General features: G+C 42.9%; 1 protein-coding gene across 3 annotated transcripts in view; it reads left to right on the top strand.

Annotated features, from left to right (window-relative positions):
• AVEN (apoptosis and caspase activation inhibitor) overlaps positions 1–12,536 on the top strand; it is a 350,669-nt gene that overhangs the window by 313,525 nt on the left and 24,608 nt on the right. For all 3 annotated transcript variants that reach the window (XM_069950190.1, XM_069950191.1, XM_069950189.1), the window contains one exon: positions 2,970–3,040. In XM_069950190.1, coding sequence (XP_069806291.1) covers positions 2,970–3,040 — 71 coding nt within the window. The remainder of the gene's footprint in view (positions 1–2,969; positions 3,041–12,536) is intronic.

Here is a 12,536-nt window from a genome sequence, read left to right as displayed (position 1 = left end):
TTGTATCGGATGGCCTGTAAAAAATTCAAACCATTGTTAACAAATATACGTTCCTTAAAATCGCTCCATTCCCAGGCTTATAGCGCTTTTATCCTTTGGTCTATGGGGCTGTGTGAGGTGTCAGTTTTTGCGCCATGATGTGTTCTTTCTATCGGTACCTTGATTGCGCATATACGACTTTTTGATCATTTTTTATTACATTTTTTCTGGATTTGATGCGACCAAAAATGCGCAATTTTGCACTTTGGAATTTTTTTGCGCTGACGCCGTTTACCGTGCGAGATCAGGAATGTGATTAATTAATAGTTCGGGCGATTACGCACGCGGCGATACTAAATATGTTTATTTATTAATTTATATTTATAAAATGGGAAAAGGGGGGTGATTTGGACTTTTATTAGGGGGAGGGGATTTTTTATTAATAAAAACACTTTTTTACTTTTTTTTTTACTGTAACTAGAAGCCCCCCTGGGGGACTTGTATATAGACAGCACTGATCTCTCATAGAGATCAATGCTGTGTATATACACAGCAAAGATCCATCAGATCGGTCATAGATTACTATGGCCTGCTGCTGGCCACAGCAATCTATTGCCGAGCCGGGATCAGCGTCATTCCGACGCTGAGGCCCGGCACGGGCAGAAGAACGGATCTCCCCCCCGCGATCGCATCGCGGGGGGGAGATCCGTCCCACTAGACACCAGGGACGTGAGGTTTGAAGCCTCTAAGTGCAGCTGTCAGGTTTGACAGCTGCACTTAGAGGCTTAATTAGCCGGCGCGGCAACCGGACCCGCGCCGGCTAATAGAGGCACTGCCCGGCTGCACGTGTCAGCCGGGATCAGCGCCGTTCAGAGCGGGGTCCCGGCGGGACCCCGCTCTGAACACCCCGAGCGGCACCATGACGTATCAGATACGTCATGGGTCGCTAAGGGGTTAAAGATCAAAATGAACGATTTCTCGCTTGTCATTCGATCGTTCGTTGCGTTTACACGTACGATTATCGTTCAAATTCGCAGCATAAGCCTCTTGTTTTTTGTCTGAATTTTGGGATGAACATAAATATAATTTCATTCCTACCCGCTAATATCCATTTTCTTCATATACCATCTTTCTTACTTTTACAAAAATATACACAGACAATGAACATTCTATTTTCAGGCTTGTCAATGTAGACATCCAGTAGATATTGTATAATTATTAATTTCCTGTTATTTGCTAAGAAATTAATTTTAAAGCGCTAGCTTAAATCTAATGCTGCGAGGCTTGATTTGCGTAAAATGTGCTTTATGCAGTAAATGATTGTGGAAAAATATGATAACACACTCGAAAGAGTCTGCTGATGTTTACTATGCAGAGACATGGACGCATTTAATCCATTCATTACCCCTTTTCAGATAAGATTAGACTGAATTAAGCAGTTGTGTATGGGGTTTTTGGTTCAGGGGTACTTCTATTTTGGGCTAGTTATGCTCATGTCCTGTCTTTTGTGCATTGTGGTTAAAGTATGCTGACCTCTAGACAGTCCACGCACCAAAAATATAAAGCTGTACCCCCTTTAAAGAGGATGTACCATCAGGTGCTCAAGCACTGGAGGTAGGCCGGCCCGCCCCCAGTGGAAGGGGAATTTCCTTCACTGTATGACGCAGCTCTATTCATTCTAATGGAGTTGCGTCATTCAGGGGAGGGAATTCCCTCCCACTGGGGGCGGGCCGGCCTACCTGTGCCGTTCGATCCGTGGGCTCAGATTAAAGAGGATGTACCTGGTGGTACATCCTCTTTAAAACATTTTAAGTGGAAACTATCAGCAGGCTAGACTAATCTAATTTGCTGATATGATCCTATTGTACACGGGGCGATGAGGTTGAAGGTATGTCTCTTACCTTCATTCTCAGCGCTATTCCTGTGCCTGATAAGCATTAGGAGCACTGGAAGGGAGGCTACCCCCCTCAGCACTGATCCTGATTGCCCCCGGACACCTCCATTGAAGACCATTAGAGGTAGCAGGCCCATCGAGGGGCTGTAGAACTCGCCCCCGTGCAGCAATGCATCCCCTCCAGCTTGCCCCCTCCATTGACAATAATTAGGGGGGTGGGGGGCAGGTTTTAAGCCTCCCAAGAGCCTGCCCCCTCTGATTATCAATTGAGGGTACCGGCTGGGAGAAGGCAAGATTGGTGCTAGGATGGGTGGTAGGCAGGCCCTCAGTACTCCTAATGCTTACTGGGGGCAAGTCACAGCACAGGAACGGCGCTGAGGATGAAAGTAAGGGACATACCTTCATCCTCAGTGCATAATAGGGTTAGATTCGTCTAACTTGCTGATAGTTCCCTTTTAAAGTCGTGTTTACATCTACTTAAAGTACATTTAGTATGTTTATAGCCTGATTTTTTTTTATTGCGTTCCTAAACTCCTACATAGACATAGGGGAGATTTATCAAACTGGTGTAAAGTAGAATTCCACTTTTCATTCCTCACAGATTCTTTGAAAAATGAAAGGTGGAATCTGATTGGTTGCTAGGGGCAACTAAGACAATTCTACTTTACACCAGTTTGATAAATCTCCCCCAAAGAGTTTATTGGCTGAACCCCTACATAGACATAGGGGTAGATTTATCAAACATGGTGTAAAGTGAAACTGGCCCAGTTGCCCCTAGCAACCAATCAGATTCCACCTTCCATTTTCCAAAGAGTCTGTTAGGAATGAAAGGTGGAATCTGATTGGTTGCTAGGGGCAACCAATCAGGGCCCCTTTCAGGACCTTAACGCAAATATATTAATAGAGTGGCTGGGCCGTGCAAATGATGTCTTGGTTATTCTGGTAACTGGGAAAAACACTTTTTTTTTTTGCAGTGTACAGACAGCTGTAATATTACTTATCTATAGAGAAATATATTTTTTGACCAGATAAACTTATTGGGACATACGGTAATATTTTTAAACATCCTGAATAGTTTTCTTATTTTCTCTTCTAGGGGATTCTTTCTCTCAGTTTCGGTTTGCTGATGAAAAAGACTGGACTGCCGACACTCTGAGTAGTAAACAGGTAAGGCCCCTGTGTGCTCCTGACTAAGCTGCAAGTCTCTGTGTGTTTCCTCATGTTACCTCTACTCACCCCCCAAAAACTGCTGGGTGTCAGCACATGTAAAACCCCTTTGAGAAGTTCTGAGATTTTTTTTTTTTAATCCAGCAGGGGCAAAATGAAAGGTAACAACTACCTGTAATTACCTCTCCCCGTGCCCACGAATTACTGTGCCAGAAGGTCTGAGACCCCCGCCAAAGCAGTTGTGATGGCAGTAAATTGGAGCTGCGTCCTTGGGGACCTTAAAGGAGAAGTCTGGTGAAAATTTTTATTAAAGTATTGTATTGCCCCTCAAAAGTACAAATCCCCAATATACACTTATTACAGGAAATGCTTATAAAGTGCTTCTTCCCTGCACTTACTACTGCATCTAGGCTTCACTTCCAGGATAACATGGTGATGTCACTTCCTGGATAACATGGTGATGTCACTTCCTGGATAACATGGTGATGTCACTTCCTAGTAGGGCTGGGCGATATGGGCAAAAAATAAAATCTCGATTTTTTTAAAAAATTTGGACGATTCTCGATTTAAATCTCGATTTTTTTCTTTTTTTGCTAAATAAACAGAACATTTTCTCCCTGCAGCATCAGATACTATTTTAATGATATTTCAGACAACAACTGTATTGCTTTCCAGTGTAACAGAGCCCCCATATAGTATAGGAAATCATGTTTGTGCCTTCATCTACGTAGGGTGTAGTAATGGAGGTCTAGTGGTAGACCGCCCCTCTACGGCTCTCCCGCCGGCCCGCACCGCACCGCCCCTCTCCAGCCTGGCCACCCAGCATCTTCTCCCCGCTCACCCACACCGCCCCTCTACGGCTCTCCCGCCGGCCCGCACCACAACCCACCTTCCTCTCAGCTCCTCTCCGGCACAGCAGCCCGAAATGATTTTTTGTGAAAATCGAATTTACGATTTTTACAAAAAATCAAATCGATTTCAACGTTCTGGACGATTAATCGAATTAATTCGATTAATCGCCCAGCCCTACTTCCTAGATAACATGGTGATGTCATGACCTGACTCCCAGAGCTGTGCGGGCTGTGGCTGCTGGAAAGGATGATGGCAGAGGGATGCTCAGTGTCCCTACAGTTCCCTGTGTCCCTCAGTGTCCCCCTGCCATCATCCTCTCCAGCAGCCACAGCCCGCACAGCTCTGGCAGTCGGGCTGTGACATCACCATGTTATCCAGGAAGTGACATCACCATGTTATCCAGGAAGTGACATCACCATTTTATCCAGGAAGTGACATCACCATGTTATCCAGGAAGTGACATCACCATGTTATCCAGGAAGTGACATCACCATGTTATCCGGGAAGTGAAGCCTTGATGCAGTAGTAAGTGCAGGGAAAAAAGCATTTTATGTGTATTTCCCGTAATAAGTGTATATTGGTGATTTGTATAACTTTTGGGGGGCAATACAATACTTTAATACTGGGGCACATTCTCATACTACATGCTTAGTCCTGGATCCAACCATTCATTTTTCTTATGTGCTAAAAGTGAGAAAGCATTAGTTTCCTCTGCATTTCCCTATGTTATATTACCACCAGAATCCTGTTTCATATTGAAATAACAGAATTGTACATTTGTTCTCTTGGCGAGTTTAAATGGAATCTCTCTTCCTTTCCCTTCCCATTATTACCATTCCACGTTTTTGATTACCTGGGCGCTCGCCGTCTCGCAGAGACTGAGCGGCTCGGAAGAGAGTGAATTACGGAGCCTTTAAAAGCGTCGCTGTGAAGTGTAATGTAGCAAGAAGCCAGGTGTGTTAGGAGCTGTCTGCCAGCAGATAAGGCGGTATGACAGCCAAGTGGCAGCGATTCAAGTGATGGTTAGAGAAATTAGATGTGATCTCTAAACTGCAATCATTAGCAGCTGCCTCTCCGCTGAGCCAGCGCTGCCTACAGTCAAATCTCAATGACTTTGGTGACTGTGGGGTCTGTGCTACAGAGTCCCAGGTATGTCCATGTCTTAGAAGCAGTCGCAGATAAGCAGCTGCATGTATCATGAGCTTTAATTCTCGCCCGAGACACAGTGAACTTTAAAAGCGCAGCTGAGGGACAGTTAGCTGTCGCCTTTAATCCCAGAGGTTCTGTCTGCATTACTTAGCATTTCCCTCCATGATACAGCTGCATACTAATAGGATGTCAGTGATGATTTTAGAAATGCTGAAGGTTGATGGGCAGCTCTCTTTGACTGTACGCTACGTCTCCACTATATGCCGAGGCAGGGCCCTCTGTATAAATATTAATATATGGATTTGGCTAGAATGTGGATGTATTCATTAGACTGCTATTGCTCTCTAATACCGCAGACGTTATTCTGCTTCTCAATTACTGTAATTAAAACAAGGTTCTGTTCACATTCAATCCTTGTGTCGTGTCTGCTGGATACAATGAAATGATAAATTGTCTGACAGACGCGAAGCGATGCAGGTAGATGGTTAACCCAATAAGCTAATTTGACATGGGCTGTAGAGTAACAAAAGCCGGCATAGCAAATACACTAAGAATTGTGTGGATTTAGATGCAAAGTTAGTGTATTCACATATTTAAAAACCCTACTTGTAGTCTTTTAGGTCTCATGTGAATTTACACTTTAAGGAAAATTGTACCATATCCACAAATAACCATTCACGGGGTGTCCGAACTCCAAGACCCGGGCGATCTCTGTATCAGCCGCCTGCTTCTGTATTATGAATAGAGCCGCAGGTAGGCATGTGGCCCGCATCTCTGTTCATCTCTACCGAAGTGCCGGAGAAAGCAAAGTACAGTGCTCTGCCGGCTTACTCTGCTTTTTCCAGCACCTCTATAGGAATGAATAGAGCCGCGCGTCTCGTGCCGTACCCTAGGCACTATTCATAACACACAAGACATGGGCCAATACGGAGATTGCCGGGGGGTTCAGAGGTAGCACCACTTGTGATCTTTTACTTGCCCCTATTCTGTGGATAGGGAAAAAGTTATTTTTCATTAGAATACCCTAATAAATATAAGCGCTGAAGCCGTCTCCTGTTCAGCTTTTGGTCAGTTTACACGAGTATCGTATGTACAATTTGTAGTCCGTATTACAGATGCAAATCTGTTTGATCGGGTTTGATGACTCAAACTGACTGCTGTTAATTTGCATCATCAGAACGTTGGTCAAGCCAAGACTTCTATCCATAATATGGAGTTAAAAGTTTTTTTCACGCAAATGTTTTAAGCATTTTTATCACACGTTTTTCCTCTTCTGCCTACATTTTTTTCTGCCCACTTTGATTTAAGCGTACCTTTCAGTAGACATTTTCACTGTTATATATGGTCTCTGAGCCCCAAGGAGGTACTTCGCAAAAGAGAACTTTTTGAGTGGGAATCATGAAGGCCTCTTAAAGGAGAAGTTCAGAGATTTAAAAAAAGTCTCAGTTGGCAGGGGAGAACATAATAAACAATCGTTACCTCCCTCTTCCCCTGCCCATGAAGAACTGGTTCACAGGCTCTGGGACCCCACTAGGAGGCATTTCCTCTCTGTGTTCTGATGACGTCATGATTTGGGGGAAAATGCCCATCCTGGCTGCTGGTTGATGGACTGCCCGCTCAGCCTGTCGGTCAGTGACTGAGGTGGGACACCACTGCAGTCACTCGTTGGCTGAGCATGCAATATGGATTGCATGCTCAGCCAACGAGTGACTGCAGTGGTGTCCCGCCTCAGTCACTGACCGACTGGCTGAGCGGACAGTCCATCAACCAGGTCATAATGTCGGCTGTGGAGGAGATCCTGGGGCCCGCCATGGGGAGAGGTGAGTTGTGATTTCTTCCACCCCCAAAAATTTTCAAATTGACGGACTTCTCCTTTTAATATAAATTTAAAAAAATCATGCGATTGCCGTGCAGTCACTCCTGCTGCTGAAACATCTGGTAACATTGGATATGACCACACCAGGCAAGTTCCGAGCCCTATTCTGATTCAATAGCGATCGTGAACAGAACTCATCCAGGGTGGTTGTGCCTGTAAATACCTGATCTGGCAGCAGCAGTGTCTGCACGCCACTCGGGTGAAGATTCCTAAAGACAAGTATACTTTAAAGGTTCTATGGCAGGAGCCCACTATTCATTGAACTCTTGGACAATCATTGACTCTCCATATATATTTTTTATGGAAGCATGCAGATCTACCGTGGTGAAATTCATTCCGCCGAAAACAAAGGTTTTTTTAAATAATTTTATCTGGTTTTTGAGAACATGGCTTTTATGTAGTCTGACAAAAATCAACTCCTCTTTTCACCCATGACCCCAGTTGCTTCTACTTTTACCTCTGCATTTAGATGCTGAAAGTTTCTTTCCATCAAAAATGGGTGAGTTTTGAACTATTTTGGGTGCATCTTCAACCCGGAAGACCTTTAGACATAAGATATGGCAGAGAAAGAAACATCAGGTTATTTTAGACTGTTCAGTAGTCTAGGCTTTACATTTTCTTCTTTCACCTCTGTCTAGTACATATCGTCTAAGTGGCATATTTTTGGAATGCCCCTTAGGGCACTGCATTGTAATATTATAACCATAAGAACTACCATGCTGATAATTACACCGCCAGGATAGGCCGCCAATGCTAGATGGGTTAGTCTCCTGGCACCAGTGCTTGTGCCGCAGATGTTTACCACTACTCATACTTGCCTCACTATACTTTTAGTAGGAGTTACCAGAAGTCTGATTTCCGCTAATCTAAGGCTGGATAACCCCTTTAAGCCACTTCCATTGACTATATACATATTTATATTGTATACAGGTTTCTTCGCCAATATAAGTGCACGAAATAGGGAGTGGACCTGTTCATGTTATGGGTTTCGTCACTTGTTACTGATTTCCTTTATATACCATTGAGTAATGAGAACATGTATCAGAATTAGTCCTACTAGGAATAGACATTTGTCTTTTTACATTATTAATGGCTAAACATTAATTTCTTCCTCTGCTGTTTGTAAAGAAATCTGTATCTTGGGAGGCAAATCTATTGTAATAGGAAAACTTAGTGCAATATAAATGGGGAACAAAGACCCAACGATCAATATTTATGTCAGCTTGTTTACATAGATCTTGTTCCAGTGCTCTGTTACTATGGTTACCGCCAATAGTGATCCCTATGCTATACAGTATGCTGCCGTATTCATCACCAGTGCCCGATTCCTAGCAGTCTGGGTGGCAGCAAATATCATCTGGATGTTCACTGCTATAAAGACTGCAAAATAACAGAATAAAGCAAAGTCACAATTTGGAGAAGACTGTAGATATTATTATGTCATATATATATATATATATATATATATATATATATATATATATATATTAAAATATATATATATATTTTTTTTGCACCAGCAGCAATTTTTAAAGACTGATAACCGGAAAACCCTTTTAACCCCACTTAAGAGGGTACTCTTGTGGCAAAAAATTGTTTTAAAATAAAGTAGTGTCAAGAAGTTATATAGATTTCCAATTTACTTCTATTTAAAAATATTATCAGCTGCTGTATGTTCTGCAGGAAGTGGTGTATTCTTTCTAGTCTGACACAATGCTCACTGCTGCCACCTCTGTCCATGTCAGGAGCAGTAGCAAATTCCCATAGAAAACCTCTCCTGCTCTGGACAGTTCCTGGCACACAGAGAGGTGGCAGTAGAGAGCACTGTGTCAGACTGAAAAGAATACACAACATCCTGCAGGACATACAGCAACTGATAAGTACTGGAACACTTAAAATTTTTAAATAGAAGTAAATTAAAAATCTAAATAAGTTGATTTGAGAGATTTTTTCCCCTCCAAAGTACCCCTTTAAGTCAATAATATTCAAACTTCTTGAGCACATTTGTGCAAGTGGATCTGTAAATGTATAACATACTGTATAAGATTTATTCTCAGTATATTCATTCCAACTGGTTAGATTATTCATTGGCAACCTAGTTCCCCTGCTGCATCCTGTTTACATGAAGGCAGTGATGTGTTATACTGACGGTGGCCGCAATGGTGACATCATTGGCATAGAGAGGTTTCTCACCTCCCCCAATGGCAACATCAATAGAATAACCTGTTTTGCTTCCTTTAAGAAAAAAAAATCTCCATCTGTACTTTCACGTCCTGCTTTACTATTGCTGACAGGCATTCCTATTAAACCAGATTTTTTTTCTTTATATCATGGAAATATAGCTAACCTCTTGGGATATGATGGTTGGTAAGTCTGTCTTGTAAATAAGGAGACTTATAACAGCACGTAATTATAGAGTATTAGAGTTTAAACGACCGATATCAAGTTTTCTGTTGGGTGGAAATCCGCTGGTGAGGATAGGAGGTTAAAGGTCCTATTAGACAAAAAGCTTTTTCGTTTCCACCAATTAACGATAAGCCCTTTTGAGAATGACCTAAAATAATTTACCATAATAGACAGAACGATAGTCGTTAACTATGATTGCAGTTACGATAGTTCCTATACTAATAGTATACGAACGATCGTAATATGTGTACTTACTCCGAAAGATTAGCGAATAAATAGCAAACGGTTAACAACAATTTTATGGCCAACTTAAAAGATGTGATCAACAATATACAAACAAATTTGCATTAGTCATTTAATCGTTGCCTGCATACACCTGGATAGATTATCATTTAAAGTGGGAGTCTGGCGTTTGTTAAAAGCTTGCAGCCAGCAGGGGGGGAGGGGGGGAATTGATTTAATGTAACAACTTACCTCTCCCCATGGCTGCGGTGAGTGGCAGGCCCCCCATGGGCTCTGGGATCTCCAGGGTGTCCACGGAGGAAACCCCTGATGGACTGGCCACTCAGCCAGTTAGTGACTGGGGCGGGACACCACTCCAGTCACTAATTGGTTATGCGGCCAGTCCATCAGTCGGGACAGGGATTTTCTCCCATGTCGTGACTAGAGATGATCAAACAGTGCTGATATTCAGGTTCGAACCATCAGTATTTGACTCCCTCAGTCTTCCCGTTCTGTGGGGAAGGTGGAGACAGCCCGAGTCCCACCTGGAAAACAGGGATACAGTCTATGGCCCAGGCTGTATTCCTGTTTTCCAGGCGGGACTCGGGCTGTCTCCACCTTCCCCACGGAACGGGAAGACTGCGTGAGTCAAATACCAATGGTTCGAGTTTGTACGAACCTTAATATGAGCGCTGTTTGATCATCTCTAGTCGTGATGTCATCACAACTCGGGGGAAAATGGCTTCTGGTGGGGGTCCTGCGGCTGCTCACCACGGGCAGGAGGAGGTAAGTTGTTACATGAAATCAATTTTCCCCCTCTTCCTGCAGGCTGCGAACTTTTAACAAATGACGGACTTTAAAGTCAAAAGATATAACATTTCTTATGATAATCTTTCCATGTAATAGGGTCACTGACATTTGCCTTTTATAATGCTAAGCAAATAAATGGGAGAACCTGAGCTGGAATATTAATAAGGACAATAAACTCTGATCTCCATGTATAGACTGTAGTATAGACTCCATCAGACTGTGCACCATGGGACTGTTCTTGTGAATATGGGATATATAATTTTATTGACCGTTCCCGTATATCCTGTAAATGGCCGTATACTGGGAACCTTCTGTTGATAAGCACTTTTGCCCATAGTAAGATGCTTATGAAATTGTTACAGAGCACAGGGGTCGGTGTCGGACTGCCATGCATTACTCCCTGTAGACGAGGGTAAAATGTTTCCATGACAACAGTCATGCTTTACACTTTTCACTCAGTAAATGAAGCAAACAACAGGTGCGGCTAAGAGCTGGAACCACGGTACGGACCTATTCAGGCCGAGATTTTTCTGAAAGACTGAAGTTGTAATATCCTGCTTATCGCAACATCCAATTTTTTATGCCATTTACAGTTTTTTTTGCACTGTCAAAGCAGTAATGTTATCTTATAATGTTATGGTATATCACTTTGACTTTTCTCTTGCACAGTGGGGCTCCCAGCCATCTGCTGCTCAGGGAATTGTAGCATCCCTATTCAAGTGAATGGGGCTGTGCTACGGTCTCCTGCACAGAGGGTGGTCACAAAGCATCCGAGGAGAACTGCGACAGAGCTGTAGTGCTTTGGCTCCTTTAGTCTGAGAGTCCCAGCAATCTAAAAAAGCTGGAAAACCCCTTTAGGTCCTGTAAGTTGTGCGTTTTTTCTCTGCGTGTCCCATAGATTGTCAGTCAGATTAAGATTTGCTAGGTTTCAAGCCAAGTCAGCGCTAGGGATGAGCGAACCTCGAGCACAGTAAGGTTCTTCCAAACCCGAGCGTGCAGCATTTTATTACCAGTGGCTGAAGTTTGTTGGATAGGCCATAGGCTGTATCCATTCTTTCTTGCACTCCCTAGAGCTGCATCCAACTTCTTCAGCCTCCGGTAATAAAATTGTGCACGCTCTGGATTGGACGAACCCTAGTGGTGTTCAAAGTTCACTTTAGTCAATCTCTAGAAAATTAAATGAAATTGTTAAATAATTCATCCATTTTTTTTTTTTTTTATCTGGATGCTGTCATTCCTTCCTCTCATAGGTAGGCGGAACATGCCAAAGCAACATCCATGCGGATGCCAGGACCCAAAGTTTAATAGCAGAACATTAGTCAGAGCAAAGCAGTAAGGTTTCTCCCTAAGGAGAGTTCCATAATGTCAATGGAGACTACACAGACCATTTATGTTTCCCTCTGAATTTTGGCAAGAAAGACATATATTTTTTTAATTTTTTTTAATTTTTTTTTTTTATTTTGTGCTATTGTGCCACTTCTTATGTGACATTGGATCAGACAAATTACCCTGTGGTCTGCACATAAATCTTCTGGTTGTTACTTTGACACATATAACCTACCTCAACATTTTGCTGACCAAGTGCCCACCTTCATGGCAGTGTATTTCCCTAGTTACTCTTGGAACAGTACAATTCTGGGGAATATCATAAAGCATTTACAGGGTTGATTTGGCCTTCAAATTCCACAAATTTCAGTCCAAGATCTGAGCAGTGAGGACAGCCCAGTTGACAGTCTGCCCCAATATTTTTAAGGAATCATATACTGCTGGGACTTTTGAAAAATAGAAAAAAAAGTTCACCTAACCTCCAGGTTCTACTGATCTCTCAAGCACAGCTCCTCCTTGTCTCCTCCTGGTTCCTTTGGCTCATTTGAGTGCTTAGAGCAGGACCTGCCCACTCAGCCAATTGCTAGCCGCAGTGGTGTTCCAACTTTGCCAATGATTGGCTGAGCAGGAAGGTCCTGCTATGATCACTGGTCTTGGAAGTTAGAAGAAGACAGGAGATGGGGGGGACCTGTAGTAGGTAAGTAAAGCCCCCCCTTATTTCCAAAGGCCCCAGCAGTGCATAAATATTTGCAGAATGCAGAAATACCTCTTTACTAATTGAAATATGTTCTAGATATTCATTGATCCCATTCATAAACAACATTTTCTGACTTATCCATTAGCATTTTACTACAA

Source organism: Dendropsophus ebraccatus, chromosome 13, assembly GCF_027789765.1.
Source record: "Dendropsophus ebraccatus isolate aDenEbr1 chromosome 13, aDenEbr1.pat, whole genome shotgun sequence".
NCBI classification, from domain to species: Eukaryota; Metazoa; Chordata; class Amphibia; order Anura; family Hylidae; genus Dendropsophus; species Dendropsophus ebraccatus.
Note: the sequence above shows the minus strand (reverse complement) of the source record. Positions and strands in the feature narration are given on the sequence as shown.